This window comes from Anser anser (assembly GCF_964211835.1).
Source record: "Anser anser genome assembly, chromosome: 4".
In the NCBI taxonomy this organism is placed as follows: Eukaryota; Metazoa; Chordata; class Aves; order Anseriformes; family Anatidae; genus Anser; species Anser anser.
Window position 1 is genome coordinate 69,012,785 of NC_139724.1, and position 20,957 is coordinate 69,033,741.

Below are 20,957 nucleotides of genomic sequence, written 5' to 3' on the forward strand. Positions count from 1 at the left end.
GAATGACAACAGAACATATGAAACCTTTTTGCAACAGCTTGAAGCTTGAGTGCACAAAATGGGGCCTACATCTGACAGGCAGGAATTTAGTTAAAAGCTTTTAAACAGAGAAACGTCATTTTGATGTCACGTTTCCATAGCAACAGAGCAACTGCATAAGCTACAACAACAAAAACCTTTTAACTGAAAGCCAAAGAATCAGGACAAAGTTGACAGGCCATCAATATTAAAGCTTTTAAACACTTTAGGTTTAACAAAAAAAAAAAAAAAAAAAAAAAGGAAAAGATCTATGCAGCCTTTGAGAAGCCACTTTTAAGTTTCTACTTCTTTTTTAGCTTTCCCTTACCTTTTAGGCAGACAATCTGCTAGCAGGGGGTCATGGTCGCCTGAACGAGCTTTTAAGTTGCGCCTTGACAGACTCTCTAGGAGGTTGCAAGGGCTGAGGCCATGTACACAAAAAAAAAAAAAAAAAGCTTTTTTTTTTTTGCAAAGATATTCTGAAAAAAAAAAAAAAAAAGCTTCAGCCAGCTTCATGGAAACTATACATCTCCAAGCTAATAAATGTTGAAGCAGGCAGCCTCATTAAAAAGGTGCCCGCATCTGTTTTTAAGCACATGCACAAAATGCTATTTAAGTGTTTAAATACGGAGAGAAATGCATGTGCAATTTTAACAGAAAGGCACTTTTTTTTTTTCCCTGAGATGTTTTGCTGCTGATAAGCACATACTGCAGTCCTGTCAGTATGAATTTGCCTTTGTAGGTATGTATTACTGTATGTGTATTTTGTATTCCTAGTAATTTAGATGCTATTTATGCAGCCTGTGTTCTGCCTTAGGACTGCAGCAGAAGCATTTCACCTGCTTTATGGAGAACCTAAAAGGATTATTCAATGAGTTAAAAAAAGGCTGCAGGATCCTGAGAACTGTGAATAAATTGCTTTGCTGTAAAACAAGCATTTTGAGCTGATTTTTATATAGGGCTACATTCTGCCAGCAGTTACACCAGAGAAGCACCACTTACTTATTCATCGTATTAAACATTGTGCAACACGAGCAGTGGGCCAAATCCTGCCCCCACTCACATTCGTGCAAGCTGACAATCCTTCACAAAGCGGTGAGATGCATGAAATGTATTAATTCGAGCAATACGAGCAGCTAGAGAGAAAGATGTTAATTCCCTGCAGTCCAAATATAACTGCGTTACGTAAAATATAAATAAATAAAACACGGACCTTTCTTATTATTTTCTGTTTCAGCATATAACAGCAATAACGACCTCACTGCAGGGCACTTCCTGAAGATTAATGGCAGGCAGGGGTTAATGGCCTGAGGCTCACCCAGTCAGTCGTTAATCCCCAGGAAATGTTCTGTGCCTCAATCCTTAATGCTTAAGTATCCTATAAATTGTAAGTCTTCTCATAACCACATCCTTGATCTTAACAATAGTTTAAAAATGCACAGCTTGGTTTGCATCCTGGAGATGGCAAGGAGAGCACATAATGTTCCTAAAAGGTACACCGATAAAATTTGTAGTATCGTTGCCTTTCCTTTTTATTTATTCTGCTGTTTATCACAAAAAGGCACAAAAGCATACCACAGAACAAGGTGTGGGGGGGAACTGTGTACAGTTCACTGTACACGGGAACTTCCACTGATCCAACCCTGAACAAGTCTCCGTTAGAAATATACCTGCTGAGTCACTGGCTTCCTCAAAAAGAAAAAAAAAAAAAAAGAAGAAAGAAAAAAGGAAAAAAAAAAAAACCCTAGCTTCCAAATAACTACTTTTAACTAGTAATATGACAGCCTAGCAACTATTACCTTTAAAAATGTGTAAATAGCAGCATATGTTGTGTGGATGATCTTGCATGGTTTGTCTCTTGGGTGGCCAGCTGGGAGACATCACATGATCGGGGGACAGATGGTGGTCAGAAGAGGATCAGCTGGTGACACGTTCATTTTATTAATTTATTGTTTTGTTTTGAAATTCCCATCACTTAACCTTGGGCTCCATGCATCTATATTAATAAAAACACACCAAATTCTGTTGACTGCGTCTGCAGCCAGCGGCAGGGGATCACCAGGACAAGTTTAAGGAAGAAATAGGGTGTCTGAGAGAGAAACACCGCCGGCTTCTTGTTACAGAGCTGGGTCTGGTTTGGGACCGTTGTACACTATTTGCAAAGACCTGGTTGCTTTTCAGCCTTTAGTAATCTAGTTTTGTTTGCCCCCTCTAGCTTTTAAACCCCATGGATTCCAAAAACATCAATTAACACTGCTGAAACCTATAGCATGTTATACATATTGGGAAGGAAAAAATAAAGATATGCACGGTCTCTGCTTTAAAGATTTTTTCAAATCCAGTTTCTAGCACAACCACCAGGACAGGGTGGGAGAGAACCTGCCCATCTGCAACGAGTTCTTCCCGTGATGGTCCACAAACATTCCTCTTCTCAGCCCCATGTGCCCAGCACATGTGCGACTGCTCCTTCCACACCTCCCCGTCTGCCAGGGCCGTGCCCGGCCCCCAAACCCTGCAGAAATGAGGCCGCCGTTGCCCTCTCCAACAAGCATCTCCTGCTTCTCTATATGCTGGTTCCTATTACGGTAATTGACAGATTGATATAGTGGCATAGTGCTATTTAACATTTGTTAAATAAAAGAAATGCTTTCTAATAATGCCTCCCTTATTCCCCTCCCCTCAGCACCAGAAGGGGATCTAAGTTTCCAGGACTCAAGTTTTTACCCCCTCCTCTGAGAAAGTCATTGATATTAATTATAGAGACTCTGCATGCCTCCTCTGCCTCGCCGAAGCACACATGTTGAGGGGTTGATAAAGTGGCTGCTTGCATATGTGAAGCTGAAAGCAAGAAAAGCTTTATTTTTATCTTTTTTTATCCCCAAAATCATCCCTACAGGCCTCACCAGAGCCAGGAGGAGAAAAAATACCTCTCCAGACTGTGCCTGCCTGCTGATGTTCTGCAGATCTGCACGATCCCTGGGAGATGCTAACCTCCTATCCTGACCACCAAGTCAGGAGGAGCCCCAAGGCAGGACAGGCAAACATCTGGGAGAAGAGACCCCTGTGATGGGGGGAGAGCTCTCTCCCTCCCCAGAACTGAGGGATTTGGAGGAGAAGCTCCACTAGCAAGTTTAACCCACCAGCCAGGTAAGATTAGTCATCTACCTCAAGATTGGCTGGTCACCAAATGCAGAAAACTGCTGGCAGGATGAGCTGCACCTCCGCCAAACCCAAGGCAGAGACGCACCGAGCGCCAGCACCCCTCACGTGCCCCACCTGGACGTCTCCGCTGATGGCAGAGTCCTCCAGCATCAGCCTCCTGGGGACTGAGGACCAGCCTGGCTTTAAGTGCCCTACAAACAGCTGAAGCTGTTACTGTTCTCCTCAGTAAGGATGTATTTCCTCTTGGAAGCCACTGAAATACGTACTGGAGTTCCTGAGTACTCCTCTGTAGATAATTTCCATCTGTAGGAGAAAGCTTTCTTTACTCTCCTGCTCAGCCCAGTCCCTCCTCTGATGGGTGCTGCACTGACAAGTCTAGAAGATATTCCTACAAACGCCCACCTCAGTGGACTTGAGGATGTCCCTCATGCCCCTCCTTTCAACACACTCCTGTTCCTAAGAACTCAGCAGAGCATGAATTTAATGATCCTCTCACAAACCTGTGCTTTATATCATCTCTCTAAACACCCTACCTTTTTCGCAATTATTATATATTAGCTTGAATAATAGCTCTCACAGCTCTCCCACCTTTCATGGTGATCTAAAAGACAACGTTGGAGAATATTGGGACTCCAAGCGTAAAGGTGCAAGTACAATCTGTGACAGGTCAGACAGAAGCTTTGTTAACTGTGATCCTAGTGTGAGAGCACTCAGCCACCATCTCCCCCCTCTGCTCCACTGTTTTCTGCCAAGTGATCACAAAAGCGTTTCAGAAAAAAAAAAAAAAAAAGGAAGAGGTGAGGAAGAACAATCTTTCCAGTGTGAACAAAGCCAGGTATCCATCCCTGGGAGGGATGGACTCAAGTAGCTAGCTGATTGCCACAATGCTAAGAAGAAATCAAACAGCGGACTTGTGACGATACGGAGAGGTGGCTCTTGGTAGAGCCTGTAGGAGCAGCACTTCCAGTAGTATCTTAGCTCAGAAGTAGGGGCTGCAAACAATCACAGACTGCTAACTCTTGGTCAAAAGCATCGTTCTTCTAGTTAGAATAAACCTCTTAGCCAGACCTCTCAAATCTTAGATAATTTTACCACCACATTAACAAACCGCAAGCAGGCAGAAGGGTTTCTAATTTGCAGATATAGATCTAATGAAGTTCTCCTATAGATGTTTCTATCACAGAGATCAGACAAACTCCTCTAATCCTAACATATCTGTTGACTATACTTCAAGTGATCTGTGCTAACTGACTGCACATACAGCCTTCAGCTTTGCAAGTGTGGACTAATGCATGCCAAATAAAACTTCCTTTCGCCAAGTTCTGGGGTAAGGGTTTTTTCCCTTGCATTTGCGGGGAGGTAACAGTTATAGTCAGTCAATTACCAGGGCTCAACCCACAAATTCTAAGTCATTAAACAGTGATTACACAAGAGCGTGTCTGATCCTGCTGTTAGGGATTGTGGTAGCAGAAGTCAGGCAGCACCCCGTGGCAAGTAAGAATTTATTCCATTACAGCCCAAGACATTTCTACAACTTATTTCTGAAATCCAGATGGATGGCTGCCTCTACAGAGGTGCTGACAAAGGTAGCTGCCTATCTGGGTTTCAGAAATGGAAGTACATTTCTTTGGGTTCACGTAAGTCCTTGGCCAAGACTGGTCCCGGTTTTAGCACCACTGGAAGAAAACACCATTTCAGGCCATTTAGGCTCAGAGCCTCTGAGCAGTGATGTTGGATGGAGAAGATCGCTGTAAAAGGCCATCAGAAATGGATTGAATCTGTTTGCACCCTACTGAAAGCAAGGTTGCCCAAGGCACAGGCTCGTCCCTGCTCCATGCAACCCTCCAGTCCGGGCCAGCAGGAGAGCAACACACATAGGCAATAACAAAACCTTGAAGCAGGATGGTCACTGCAGAGCATATGTTCATCCTCTGGTTACTTCAGTGCAGACACACACGATAACTGTTTAAAAGGGTATAAAAGTACGCATCTGTTTAAAAACAAAGGCATTTGGTGTTTGCATTGCAGTAGGATACTGCATTTTAAGCTCAAAAAGAGCTGTCTGCACATGTTGGGAGGGTGACGCCTCCCCACATTTTGCCATTCTCAGGGCTAAAATGCCCATCTTTAGAGATGCTTACTGAAAATTATGTCCTTAGTGTCTCTGATCACTGCACACCACAATTTGCAGAAAGGGATAAATGTAACGAGAGAAGAAATGCTCTTCCACTGCTTCTGCCAAGCTTGGCCAGAGGGGACAGGCAGGGACAGGTGATCACGGAGGATAAACTACCTTCTTTTCACCTCCATTAAAACAGCAGGTCCATGGAAGGAAAGCCATTGCTCTGGAGAGTGCTGGAAACCAGGTAGGGAAGAGCCTTGCAGGCAGCTGTGTGAGGTTTGGGATCTCACGAGGTCCATGCTCCCTTCACTCAGGCCTTGGGTTATGGTCACCTTGGGTTATGGAGTCATGTGGGTTTGTAAGGGATCAGAACCTTAAGAAAAACATGAGGCTTGTGAACACAAAGCCATTAGGTCAGTGTTGTAAAGCTACACACAAACCACAGCTTATGCTGTCCTAATACCTGTCAAGGAAGTTTAATAGGGGAACAACATGATGCTGTTTGTGAAGGAAGCAAAAAGCTATCCAAACTTCATGGGGTCACGTTACGAAGACAAAAATAATTTATTCAGACTGAGGAATTACAGTACATGTTTCACAGTCCCTTTCACCAGAGGGTCTACAAGCTAACTAGGACACACCACAAGGGAAACAAAAGAGTAGGAACAGGATAGACGAGGAGGGACAAGTGAGAGCAGTCTGTTACAGAGCAAAGGCCACCACATGGTTGAATAGCTTTTACGTACATCTGAAATAAATGTTTAACGCCCGCAAAGAAGTCAGACAACAGAAATGGAGAAAGCTGGCTGAGGGGAAGGCATACAGGGCTGAGGAATGCAAGCCTGCTTCACAGAGCAGACTTTGATGATTTAAAACTTACAACAGAAGAACAGGAAAAATGAACATTTCAAAGCAAATGCCTTGCTATGGGTCTGTGTGGCAGGTTTCCCTGATGGCAGTCCGGCAGGATCATGGTCTGAGAAGGTACAGGGGATGAGGAGGAAGCTGGAGAGGTCTCTGATTTTGTTTTGATAGGCCACATCTCGTTTGAATTTCTCTGCAATCAGAACATTTCCCAAAAACATTTTGATCTTGCTGAACTGGCAGATTCTGACCAAAAATAATCTCCTTTGCCTATTTTAGTTGTAACCATGGAAGCCAGCTTTGCACCGATCTTCAGTCAGAGACAGAAGGATGGAGCGAGGCAACAGAGGTGAACACAGAGAAGGTGGGAAATGGGGCTTCAGCAGGGCTTTTGCGGTGAGACCAGTCAGACCAGGAAGCATTAGCACAGACAAGGGGGAGAACTGGAATTACGTGGAGATTTAAAAGAAACAACTCATAGACTGAAGGGAACCCAAGGATCTCACTGCTTGGGGAAACCATGGTATGTTGGTAGTAATTAGATGAAAAATTACATTACTAAAATTTTGTTTTCTTTTTAAAGTTTAGCAGGGACACAAACACATTTCAGACTCTATAAGGGAAAAAATTCCCATATATATATATATATACACACACACACACAGTGTACAACTGTATATATATATATATACACACATAGTACACAACCTGGAAAAATGTCCAGGTTGTATACTAAAAACAACTACTCCCAAAATACCTGTCACTGACAACATACAGAGGCAGATGCCAGACGAGATGGATTAACAGTCATGCATGTTCCTAAATTTTCATGCATAGAAGGAGAGACAGACAATATTCTTTAAAATTTAGTTATATAGTACAGGGAGCAAAGACATCAGTTCTGTGTGTGTGTCATACTCCCAGTTCAATTTATAGCAAGCAGAGCATTTCCAAGGTTTGCTTACTCTTAAGAAACCATTTGCAAGTTCTTAGCATATGGAGCAATCCTGCAATATGTAGTAACAGACACGCTCCTTTTCTGAAAAGGAAGCAACAAATCAGATTACAAAGAATAAAATCACATAGTTCCCAATTTCCTGAATCTCCCTTGAAAGAAAAGATGTTGGTCCTTCTTATATGCAAGGGTTAGTCAATAAGCCCTCCGGACCATGTTTGGTTTCTAGCACATTTTAGCAAGCTACGTGCTGGCAACTGTCTAGTGCATTAAAAACTGCTCCTAAAATACTATGCAAATATTTTTATTTCAGAAGTAAATTCCTATGAAAACTTGTTCTAAACAGTTCAACTTAGACGTAGACCTTAATCTACCTCAGTTTTGATCTGAGATGTTTTTCAGAGGGGAGAAAAAGAAAAAGAAAAAAAAAAAGCCCTGTTACACAGAAGTCTGTCCTCTGCCTTGTGCTGAGTGACATTTCTGCAGCTCAGCGGAAGAGCAGCCACGCCATGAAAAAGCAGACAATGGCAGTAGGTTTGATCGTGGCTCTGCTGCCCACAGCCTCTTATCTGCCCCAGCAAGACTTAATGCTACAGTTGTAATCCCTTGTTAACAAGCACAAAAGGCAGCAATAGTTAAATAAATACTTTGGGAGGTTATCAGTCCCTTAGAGAGATGCTCATCCCCCGCCTTCAAACAGATGAGACTTGGCCAAGTGCGTTTGGGACTTGCACAGGATTCCAGCTAAGCAGGCTTTTGGTCGCGAGCACTACAGCTCTGTTGAATAAATGGGTTCTAGCTTGCTGCTCTTCCAGACAGGAGGGCGGTTTGGGCCCTTTTCCAGCAACCACTGGCCTTGGAGAAACTGCAGAGCAAGTTGCTGGCAATCTCCTGCCAGAAGCCCAGCCTCGCTGCTCAGGGCTTGCTACCGGCTTGGCAGCCTGCTGCATCCACCTAGCTGCCGTCTGCATCCCCTCGCCGTCCTCCTGACTCCCTGCCAAAGCCTGCGATGGGAGCGGAGCACAGGGAGGATCTCAGCCCCAGGTTCTGAAAATAAAAAGCATAAAATCACAGATGTATGCCAAGTTGAGGAACACAGGAGTGTCTCCAGCTCTCCTGTGTTGCTGCTTGGGGACCGCGGGCTATCCATAGTTATTTTCCCCTCGCAAAGTTTTGCTCAGCTACCCAGCCCTGCAGAGGAAGGTTTACGGGATTAAAAAATAAAAAATAAAATCTTTCAGATAAAATATTTAGGGCACAGGAGATTTCCATATCAGCTCATAAAAGATTTAAATGCTAAAATGTAAGTGGTGTTTTGGGTATTATTGCAAGGCAGCTTCAGGAATGGAAATCCTAGGAAAATGTTTCAACCCATAAAGCTCAGACAATACTCATAAAATACATCCTGATCCAAGAGCTGCCAAAAAGATAAGTAAAACCAAACTCACCAGCACCACCGTGATAGCCAAAGAGCTTGTTGGCTGAGGTGGCTGCTAGTGGAAGCGGAGATCTCACAAGAGTTAGCTGCCATTCCTGGGACAGACCAACAAGCAGTGCCAGTCATCTCAAAATCTCGTGCTGTCCTGGCACGGGGAATGCATCTGGATTTCAAGGGCCCCAACTGGACGCGTCTTGGGAAGGCCTTGACTTTATGCCCAGCACTGCGCTCTGTTTCAGGAGATTTTAGCTCCCCGTCAAGGAGCTACATGGAGAAGCTGCTATGCCTGGTGGAAACACCCGGGGTTTCCAGCAGGAGCACGTCTTTCCATGTCATCCCACAGGACATGCAGCCACATGGCCTGTGAAGTCAGCCCTGTACGGCCTGCATTTGCAAATGCCTCCCCCAGGGGTGACTTCTGCCTTATTTCAGATGATCTATGCAAATTCTTCAGCTCCCAACACAATGAGAAGCATCTCCAAGACAAACACAATACTGGGAACTTAAATACTAGCTCTGACATCGCGTGATAGGCAGGATGATGAGACATCTCAATGCAGAAATATTTATCACAATACGCATGTGATGGCCCTTTTAAGCAGCTTACCAGTGTTTAGAGTCTTATGAGCAGCTCCATTAGGAGAATACATTAAAATCAGTCAGATATTTTCTCTGGGGCATTCCAGTCTCACTCCCTGGACATCCTGGAGCAGTCACGTCACCCTTTTGCACCCAACCGTGCCCTCCAGCCAACCTTCTGCCCAGGGACACCACGCCTCCTCTTGCTGCCTTCTCCGTAAGCCTGGACTGCTATTGCTTGCATGTTCCCCATTGACTCCTGGCTTTTTCCAGCTGTTTTCCTTCTTTGTGGCTCTCTGCTCTTTACCACATACGGCTCCATTCCAATCACTCTCCAGTCACCAGGGCTCAGTTTATATTCCAGCCTTAACATGCTCCTCCGATTTGTGTATCAGCTTCTATTGTTTCAGCTATCACTAAACAAAGGACGGCGCACTCACTTCCTCCCTTGGCCTCAGTGAAATGCTGCCAGCAAACCCATCAGCCCATGGATCAAAGAAATATTTTCTAGCAGTTGCACCCAGGAGTATTCTGGCCAGTCTTACCGCTTAGAGTCTGAGGACGTCATTCTGTCTCCTTCCATAACTCTCCTGAACAAACGCACACCCACAAACCGCTTCTGCATGCAAAGTTTTCTACCTCCTACACCAGCTGTCCAACGCCACCAGTGATTTTAAAATCCTCCCTGGTGGTTTTCAATCAACACAGTATTCAGTGTTGTAAACTAGGGGATATGCCTTGAGTAAGTATAGATCTGCATGGGGAAAAAGAACACGATTTGCTTGCATATAAATACCCACTGTGATTTGGGTATTCAGAGGCAGAGGCAAGCAAAGCTGATACCGCTAAAAGCAGTGATGAAGGACCTACCACCACTCATTCCTCTGCTGAGCAGATCAAGCAAGTGAATCAGCAGGATTACTTTAAATTATGGACTAAATGGACGCTGTTGTCTGTATCAGATTAGTGAGCACTCAGATGACGTTCCAGGCAGCAAAGCTACTCCAAATACTATTGTGAACAGTAAAAAAACTGAGGTGCTAGAGCCAGCTTTCAGTAGTGCAAAGTCTCCCTATTTTCAGCCAGGCTCCACAGGAGTTGTTCACACCCAGCACAAATGAGAAGCCTCACCCAGATGTTTCAAGGGAGGGGAACCTAAACCGTATGGAACCCAAAACCGCACAGATGTAGGAGACATACAGTCTGAAGACGCAAGTGCAGACAAGTTGTCCGAAGGGATTCTGTGGCAGATGTGAATGGCACTGGGGGATTCTTATTTTGTTTCATCCCTAAACATTCAGTTGACAGATTTCTGCATAGCCAGAAGGAGCTCTTTTGGATCCTCATCTTCTAAGCAAATCTTCAATTGCTCAGAAGGCTGGGATTATTTGGTTATATAAAATAGCTTTAATGACTGTAGGGCCAGAGATACTTTTAACCAAAACAGTAACGAACCACCATCTGATAGCAGAGATGCAAGACTAAACAATTTAGAGAAAAGCAATCCAACTCACAAGGCAATATCTCATTCTCTTAAATTATAAAAGTGGCCAGTGTTTTTCATTCACTGTGCAAACAGAAAAATAATAGCGCATTTCCCACGGGAGGCACTCTTGTGCAGCTGTTTACTAGAAGTAATCAGCCAGCTCAAAAGGACTTAAGGAAGTCAGTCTCCTTCTCCCCCCACCTCGCAGTAAAAGTGGATAGTAAAAACTACTTGGACTGTCTTTAGCTCCTATTTTGCTGGGGATTTAAAAAGAGCTCGACAGCCTGATCTGTAAACCTCCCCAACTAAGGGCAGGCCAAGCATGGACAGCTTCTTGTCAGCATCTCACAAGCCGTATAAATGAAAATATTCATCTCTTCTAACTTACAGCATCTTGAACCTAACAGTGATGGTTTTCATGCTTGAACATATTGCTTATGCTGTCTTTTTCCCCATACTGTCTTTAATGCTCCATAGCAATATTCCGGTGGCTGAAGCCTCTCAAGCAGACCAAAAATGCATAATAGGCAGCAATCTAAAATATTCAATCCAAATGTTGTGGTTTCCTCCAGTTGCAACATCTTCCCTTTCTGCACCCAATGTTTCATGACACCTGGACAGGCAGATTATATTAAAGCTCATGCCTAACTTTTCAAATGATTTCTCATCAAGTCTCAGTGGGAAATAATTGAAGATTTAACTAATCATTCCTTGAGGCCTCTTAGAGAATATTTTATCATTTTTCGTGAATATATTACGAAGAACTTCAATGAAGTGCTCATCCAGCAGGACCACTGAACACGAGCTGGAGTGGCTGGATGACCCAACACGCACCTAGATGAGGACTTGGGACATCCTTGGTACATGGGAAAACACAAACCCCATCTATTTCTTCCATCTGTAAAAACCAGTCCAGTAAAAACACAATAGTAAATGTTTTCCAAAATACTATGCTGCCTTTCTGAATGCAAACCAGCAAGTCTGACACGAGCTGTTCTATGTGACATGAAATACTCCTGACTAACTCTCTGATCTTCACTGTCACCTGAAACCTGGAGGACACCACATTGCCCTGCCAAAATGCAGCCACCATAACTCACGTTGATCCCTGCTATAACCTGCTGCCACAACAACCAAACTCTTTCATCAACCAATCTGCAGCTCCTTTCTTTCCTGACCTCTGATCCATACAGCGCCTCTCTGGGTATCGTACAGAGCTATCAGATAACTACAGCTGACGTCCAGACTCCCCCCAGCCCCCGAGTAAAAGCCATAACGCTGGGTCATGTCAGACCCCGAGACAAAAAAAAATTAACATGTTTTTTCTGCAGTGTCTAGTAAGGTTAAGGAATCATTTAACCAGAGACAAAAGCCAAAAGAAAGGTCCAAAAAAGGTTTTGAAGTAACAGAAAATACCCCCAGGAATGTCAGAACCAGACGGTTTTTTCAGTAATATAATTCAGAGCCCTGAAAGCAGAATCAGATATAACCTTACTAGTGTTTCCTTTGGCAGAAATAAATATTTTCAGCTTCCTCCTGCAGATTCTTCTGGTGTGAGGTAAAAGAAAATCCGTAAGACTGGTCACGATCAATATTGGGAATATCTGGAGAGTATTTCATACATCTCATTACTATAAACATATTATAAACATTGTGCTCTATTCTACTCTGCCTCCATCCATCGCTTTTATCTCATGAATGAGAACTGCTGCAGGCAGGCAACACATGCAAGTTCCTGTCTCAGCATTTAAGATACTGCAGGTGTTATGAGTTACTGGTCTTAAAGTTTCTGGAGTCACTTCCACTTTTAAGATAATTCAGATATTTCCCACTACTTTTGACATGTTTCAATATGGGAAAGCAAAATCAGCTTCATTTCAGCTTACTAACAGGTCATAATATTGACATTGCAATGCACACAGAAATGTTCAAAATCAGTTCTCTTTCATTCCCAAATGCCCAACTCTGTATGAAACCATGGTAAAACAGTGAGTAAATTTCTGATTAAGGTTTTAGTTTACATTTGCCTAGCGTTAATTATCATCAGAGAGCCAACATCTGTGCCACTGCCTATTTATTTGTGGGCACACAAACATATACATATATACACACACACACATTTTGAGTGTATATACATCTAGACATAAATATATTATTTTACCTGGCTGCTTTCTAACTGGAAAACAAGTCATGGATGAGGAGAGAAGGGGACAGCTGAAGGAGGAAAGGGCCATTGCCTCACAGCACAGCCCAGGGAAAACATGCTACATGCAGAACAGCCCTCAGGAGGCAAAAGAGCATTATATTTTCCCTCCAAAAATTCAGAAGCATGTTGCATGTCCCTACAGACTCTGCACCATCTTAGGACAAATCTGAGACTGTCAAAAATCAAAAATATTTTTGTGTGCCACAAGTTGATCTTCTACATGGCGTAGTTTTGCATAAGAATCACTAAAACGAGAAAATATTTTATCTCTAAGTAATATTCTTGTCAGCAAATCTAGCACATAGAAGGTTGGGGAGACAAAGAGGCTGAGTTCCAATACCGGACTGTAGGAAGGCATGTCTACCACATGACACAAAAATGCTGGAATGTCAAGACCGTGAAGAAATGTTAAAAGCCAGTAGTTTTTAACTACTCACTCTACCAGCTAACATCTCTGATACAGTCCAGTCATGCAGCAACCTCAGAGCTAGTGTGTCAAAAGGAAGCAAACGGGGTTTAAGGACAAAACACCAGTCACTTAAACGTTATAAAAACATGAATCAGCAATCACAACAGAAAGCAGTTATTAGGATGTGGACTCCCCTGCTCGCAAAGTACAAGCCTGTGAAGCGACTCCTTGCAAGGGACTGCAACAGTGACAGCCTTGACCTCCTCCAGCTGAAGAGGAGGCAACACAGCAACTTCTCCACACTTGGAAATAATTGCCCAAAAAAATACTCTCCCCTGTTCCTTTGCCCTGCTTTTCAGAGGTGGAGCAGAGCAGAGGTACAGGCTCAGGGAAACAGGAGCGCACACCTGCACATTTATAGCTTGGAGGTTTTTATGTTATGGAAGAAAACCTTCAGTACCTGCTGTCCTAGGAACAGAAGATCCTCCATGAGCCTTGAAGTCAATGCAGGACTCCTCGCAGCAGATCACTGACCCGCAGCAGAACTTTGTATCTGGGGGAGAGAAAGTTTGGCAGAACAAGGTGCCATGTGGGGAGGGAAACGAGGAGCAGAGCAAGAAAACACTTCTGACCAACCAAGGAGGAAGGTCAGCCACACTTAGCCAAGGCTATTTTGTAAAGGTCTAGATGAGGAGGGTTCGGTTTAGTTTGCAAACACTAGCCTTTCAAACAGAGTGGACAAATATATTCCCTATACTATGTAGTCCCACCACAAATGACTTGAGTAGGGCCTTAAGCCTTCAACAACCTCATCCCTGCATGCTGAAAGCTACCCACCCACCTTAAGCCAAAATGATAGAACAAACATCATCATCTACACATCTTACTGCTGCCAGCAAAAGTTCTCTCTCTAAAATAGATCCCAACACCACCCAATCCACCAATGGACATAATTTTTCCTGACCTTTCTCTGATGTGCCAAACTCTTCCATTAGTGAGTTAATGTTCAATGGTCAGCATGTTGTCCTTCAAAGGATAACAAATCATTTTGTAAATGCGGTGGGTCCTGGAGGTACTGTTATCTCTAATTTACACAAGGAGAACCCAGAGACAGCAAGAGAAAAATTTTCAAAAGCTTTTAAATGACTGTGAAACTGAAGTAATTTTCAAAAGAGAATTGGACACTCTCTATCTGAAGTCAACCTTGCACGTCCTTCAGTCACATCTCAAAATTAAACACATTCTTAATTCACTTTAAGGCAAGATCCTCAAAGCAACATAGGTACCTAAAGAGCATCATAACAGGAAATTATTTCCAAGTCTAAGATTCAGAATTAGCCGTGACTTCTCCCCTCCTCCAATAAAATAACTGATAAGGTGCCTAAGACTCCACAGGAACACAGACTTTTCAGCAACAGAAGGTATTTGGGTACCTCAAGTTTTCTTCCTCCTTGCTGAGATCCCACCATTTTGGCTGAGCTGAACCTCTTAGCACTTATGCGCGTGGAAGCCCACTTGAGATTGGGAAGTCGTGAGCGTGGCTAACGCTCCTCACCACGTCTCCAGCATCGGTTCGAGAGAGCAGCTGCTCCGATTTTCATTTAAAGACATGGCTGGAGGAAGAGGGAGTGGTTGGGGTGGCATAAAAACAGCACCCGCCGCTATGGCAAGTTGGTTGCAACCTCTCCCTGCTGAGAGAGGCGCTGGGTTTGGACTATGCCTCCAGGGCCGGTTTTGATTTTTATCCAGTGCTGTTTTAACGCAAAGTGTGTAGTAAGCAGCCCGTGGAATGGTGCCAGATACCTGCTCCCCACCTCCGTTCAGGGGAGGTCCCTAGCGGTAGGCCGCAGTCAGGCTCCCACTTGCTTCTCCTCTCTGGCTCTGCGAATCCTCTCAGCGCCATGGCACAACTTCAATAGGAAGGGCTGAGAGGTTGCCTACAGCCTGGGAAGGGACAGGTGGATTTGAATATCCCTTAGGAGAAGGAGGACCCAAACCCGAGTTCGACCACTTCTGAGAGAAGAATTAAAACCATTACTTTATTATACGAAAACCACCACACCAGTTATTTGTATCTTAAGCAGCGAGCACAAGGCTGTGAGCCGAGGCCTCAGCAACAGGGCAGGTTTGACTCCCCCGGCCGGGTTCGGAGCTCGCAGTGTGGGAGCTGCTCGCGGGATGCAGCATGAGAGCTGGCATGGGGAACTGGGGGGAGAAGGGCACCCTGGAGCCCTAGCAGGCACCAGTGCAGAGAATTCAAAGGAAAAGTAATGGGAACAAGCACGGGTGCACCAGGAACTCAGGGGGTACTGTCCGGAGGGTGGAAGCTGTTAGACAGCAACACGGAGACAAGATAGAGGTGCTGACTCAAGTGCCAACAGCCTGACAAATGGAAATCGGTGACTAAGGCAGTCAGTCTTGGCTCTACAGCTCCTGCAGGAGCTCCGAGGATGCCAAATCTTCTACATGAGGCAGGCAGATTTGGGCACGTTGAGGAGGTGAAGCTGGAGTTTTTGTCAAAGGAAAGGAGAGGGCACACCACAGCCTAAGACACATCACACCAAGTTTTAGGGGGTGCATGGCAAGGCAGTGCTCTTAAAACAAGGGAACACTGCTGGGCAGTCAGGTCGGATGCCTCGTTTTTGTATTCTGAATTAAACTCAGGCTTTTCTCTTGCATAAACCTGGTGGGACAGATGTCCAAATGCTGTAAGTCAGCATCACCCTCTTGAAATCACCAGAGTCCTAACCTATGATTTAGGATCAAAATATCAAACTAAAATCTCTTCTATCACCACCAAAGTACTTTTAACCCTGAATTTTCAAGTGTTTAAGATGAGGTTAAAAACAGCCTAAGCTCCCTGACTGTTAAGTAGATCAAAAGTCTGCAGTCCAATAAGCTGTTGAAAGTTTCTATAGTTTTACCCTAGTCTATCTTTCTGCACCCTCTTCAGCCTCCAACTAAAAGAGTTTTGCTGCAAAAAGTTAACTAAAGGATTTCTTACAGGAATTTTTAGAGTAGCTGTTAACCAATGTGTTTTTATCACAAACTAGCACTGTAAAGTAACAGCTCATTTTAAGTTTGATTGGTATAAAATAGTATGTTTGTAATTAAAGAGCATGTATATACTTGTGTTTTTAAATACTCTGACCATGTTTTTCTTCAATTTTGTTGTTTCTTCCAATTCTTTAAACACGTATTTGAAAAAAGTGGAAGGACAAGTAGCACTTATTTAGAAGCTGCGAGTAAGCCATTTGAGAAAACATGCACATTGTAAACTCACTGAAATGTACTAACGATAAAAATAGAAGTTATGTGGTAGAAAAGTGACACTTTTTGATGAAATAGGGGGTATTTTGCTCTAAATAAGGATAAATGAGCAGGCTCGGTAAATGGAAATATTTGCAATTCATTTTAGACATTTGTCAAGATAATTTTGTAGTTAGGTGTGCATAAGAGCTGCAGAATTGGTTTCAGCTCTCTTTCCTCCAGGAAAAGAAAGTCTGACACAAGATTTTGACTTAGATTTCATACTGACCTCCGCAATATAGTCATTAGTTTATCCAACAGCGTTTAAATTGAGCAGCAAGCGCCCCTAAACCTCCTCCCACAAAATAAGAAAGTGACAGCTAAAATTCTACATTGTTCCACACCAGTGATTTTTAGACAGAATTTCCCACTCACCTTAACAAGGTGATAATTTAAAAATCTCTACCAAAGAATACAACCTCCTCACTGGATTCCCACAAGGCTGAAGACACCTGCTGGTGGAATTTAATATCCTGTAATCTACAGCATCAGAAAATGTTCAGGAAACTTGTATTAGGCAAAAGTACACAGTTGTACAGAGATTAAATTCCTTGGAGATCGTTTTTATTCTAAGAAAAAAAAAGTGGATCCTACATTTTAATAACACTGAGCACAAGGACACAAACATATGGTCCTTCCAGCCAAGCTCTGGATGGCTAGAGGAGAAATACCATATGGGCTATATCTTCACTGACTTGCTACAGCCATTTTTTTTTATTATTACTTTTTAACATTTGCAATGGTTTGGAAGCCTTACAAAGTTTAGCCTTGCTTTTGCCATTTGGAGAGCAATGCTAGCCAATCCTGCTTGCACTACCCACATTATTTAATTAAATATCCAAAAATTAATTATACAACATGCCAATACATTGTGTGCTCTTCCAGCAGGCCCTACTATCCAGCCCCATAGATAGTACCACCATAGTACCACCACCACCGCCCCTTTATTTAATGCTAAACAAGGTATCCTTGGCCTATTTCCCTCCTCTTTCAGATCTCACAGTCAATATTCTTCATCTGTGGCACTGCATTAGCTGTTTTCTCAGATCCACTACCGTCATTCTCCTAAAGCAAAGAGTGAAGCAAAGATCACATAATAATATCTACACTCTTGAGTTGCACTGCTACAACAGCCATAAGCCTGTACCTTCACGACAGCCTACATCCTCAAACACTCAAGCTCCTTCTCTCAGGGGATATGTTCTTGGTGAGACATCTGTTCATTTCAGCAATGAGACTGTCAATTCTGTGGTAGTGAAATACAGCCAAAATCTGAAGAAATATCCCCTCTAGACTTCTGTCTAGCTCAGTCATCAAAGATGCTTCACACATGCACGAGATCTGGTGCTGGTTGCAGACCTCAATAGCCCTAAGGACCAGAAACTCCCAATTAAGGCTAAAAACAACAACAACAAACAACAAACAAACAAACAACAACACACAAAAAAAACACAGCACCTACTCAGTTTTAAAATATGCTGAAAGCCAGCACCCCCAGTCTCTAGTCAGAAAATAGAAAATAGGGTGGTTCATCAGGAGATGAGTCTGGCCTCTGAAACTAATGCATCAAACTCCAAATTTGATTTGATCTAAACAGACGACTTTTCTGGGACTGGGGATCCCTGAGATAAATCTCTGTGCTTACGGAAGAAACTCTATGATTCTATGAAATGCCAAACCTGACAAAGTCTTCTCCATGGATCAGGGCAGTATCTCGGCTCCTGTCTTCTGACATGTTCATAGCCTCACAGCTGGAGACTGATCTGAGCCTTCTCAACAGTTCCTCTGACTCCCAGAGGAGTCTCTGCAATGTGTTTATTTTAATAGTACAGACATAAAATGGTTATGTGAATCACTGAAGACATCTACCACTACTTTGTGATACATTTTGAGAAGCTGGCAAACAAGAAAATAACATGCAGCAAGCAGACAAAATGAAGAAACTTTTTTTCCTTCATAGATTATGTTACAAATTTTGGCCAACTTAAAATAGACATCCTCAATTAAAATTATATTCCACTTCAAAATGATAGTGGACTAGTTATGATCAAGTCATCTTTGTGCAGACTTGATTTTTACCATGGAAAATAAAATAATGTAGTCTGTAAGAAAATTAATATAACAAAAGAAAGAACCCGATTATATCTAGATGAGGAATTTTGTCAGCAGTTATTTTGCTGTATAACAGAACTTAACCATGAATGATTTAATTCCTCTCTCCCAGTGATTACAGGTGGTATAAACAAGAGCAGCACAGTTAGCTACTGAAGCATGAGCAGAGTTTAACAAGTTTATTGCATTCAAATCAGACAGAAGAGACAGTTCTGTAGCAGCATTTGAGAAATATATGAAAACGTATGGCAGTGCCAGCAGCAGTAGAGGACTGAACACCGTGTCCACAGGTATCCTTTCCAATTCTATGTTTAAGTTCTCCTTGTACAGAAGCCACCAGGTATCTATAACCACTCTTCCAGCTCTTCTGTGTAACATTTCTGGTTCTGCTGTATTCAAGGCAGTTATCACACTGTGCAACACTTGAGTTTATCATGGATTTACACAATCTAATACTTTTTTTTTTTGTGAAATCTTTAACATCCTATTTATCTTCTTGATCACTACAAATGATTGAGTTGATATTTTCCAAGGACAATTCACCATGACAAAGTTATTTTTCCTGAGTGGTTTCATCTCCGTGGATGCATAGGTACAGTTCTTTTCCACTTATGCATTACTTTGCAGTAGTCTAGATTGGGTGAAAAAATGGAAAGGAATATTCAGTCATTTTCATGGACAGTTTTAATTTTGACTACCTTGAAATATTCTTGCAGGTAAGGCCTGTCATTTCTCCTTTTCTTCTAAAACATTAGTAGATAACTGAACAGTAAAGATACCGACAGAGACTGCTGTAGCTAGTGACTTCCCTGCATTTGGAAAACTGATGATTCAGTGCCTGCCCTCTGGTGTTGTTTTTCGTTGTTTTGTTTGTTTGTTTTTGTTTTTTAAACTTCTAACCAATTAGAACCATAACGAGTTCAAAACTGCAGGAACGTTCTCCCTTTTATTTTATTTTACCCTTGAGAACTTTGGGGTTTTGACAGCCATTAGTGAGGGACTTTGCAAGTCCAACTATACCTTATCAGCTGAATCACCTCTACCCATTGGCTGCTGGGCTTCAAAATACACAGATTCATGACAGCTTCCTTCTACAAAATCCATTTTGACATTTACCCAACATATCATATTTACTCCACAAATTCAAGTCTTCATTTTAGTTTTCATAAACTTGCCCAAGGAAGGTTAGATTCATCACTGTAAACAGCTCCTTAGACATCACATTTGCCACCTTCACTTGCCACAGCAATTATTTAATTCATATCAAACAAAACTGTTTGACAACTCCACATTTGGGACTCTTGGGTGGCTACCATGGATACCACCTATTTTTATCTATAGCATTATGCATTTTATCAGTTTGTTCTAAACCTGTTCTGCTGACACTTCAAATTAAAACAGTTCTTTAGACTCTTTCAGCTACCAAAATGCTCCAGAAGAGAACTCTCTCTAAGATCCTTTATAATGAACAGCAAAGCAAAGATTTATTTAGCCCTTCCATAACAACCCTATGTTCTTTGAGTGTTCTTATTACTCTGCAATCACTTATTAAGCCTACAGATTGACAGGCTTCCTACTCTTCATGTGTTTGAAAGGGGTTTCTTATTGTTTCTGAGAGTTTGGCAAGTTGTTCCTCAAAATTGATTTTATGGCCTTGTTTAACTTGCCTTTTTAACTTGACAGGATGTATGCTCTTTTCTATTTCTGCTCTTCAGACATGACCTCCATTTTCTGAAAGATGTCTTTTGACTTCTAACATCTCTCTGCTCTTCCATGTAACAATACCAGCTTTTCAGAGAGTTCTGCTCAAGACTTTTCTTAGAAGATACACACTTCCTTGTGCTCATATGATGTCTTCTTACTGGCTTCATGTTCTCTGCAAGTATCTCACTGTTTTAGCTGTTCCTTTTAACTACAAAATGGTAAAGAAGCATTCCACACCTTAGAGTTAAATTTCATTGAGCAGATTTTTTCGTTTGCTGGAGCCAAGAAAATTGTGCTTGTCCTGGTCAAGTCATTACTCTGGGTTAAAACGAGTGCTTTTTCCTATTAAGCAAGCTGTTTCACTCTGGTCCATCACTTTCACTGTTGTCCCTTACATCAAGTTCAGTCTCCTCCTCTTATAAAGCTACCATTACTTCCGTTGCTATTTCTCCTCTTTGTCTGCAGGCAAGGGCCTTCTTCCCTTGGAGTTCATTGAATACACTCTTGATAACAAGCGTCTCAGACAAATACAGTTCTCTCTTCCAAATAAAACTGTTCCATTTGCCAAGACAAGAGGAGCTTATATTTCCAAA

The 20,957-nt window shown here is 42.6% G+C and overlaps 1 protein-coding gene across 11 annotated transcripts in view; it reads right to left on the minus strand.

The window, feature by feature from the left end:
- Positions 1–20,957, minus strand: part of MSANTD1 (Myb/SANT DNA binding domain containing 1) — a 50,368-nt gene that overhangs the window by 21,813 nt on the left and 7,598 nt on the right. For 3 of the 11 annotated variants that reach the window (XM_083832995.1, XM_083832998.1, XM_083832991.1), the window contains one exon: positions 13,700–13,792. The exons of 2 other annotated variants lie outside the window; for them this stretch is intronic. In XM_083832995.1, the coding sequence (XP_083689121.1) occupies positions 13,700–13,792 (93 nt within the window). Of the gene's footprint in view, positions 1–24; positions 243–1,817; positions 2,077–3,446; positions 3,884–13,699; positions 13,793–14,203; positions 14,611–14,672; positions 15,219–18,227; positions 18,566–20,957 lie in introns of those variants that run through there. 6 more of the 11 variants (XM_083832997.1, XM_083832992.1, XM_083832996.1 and 3 more) reach the window with 6 other exon arrangements.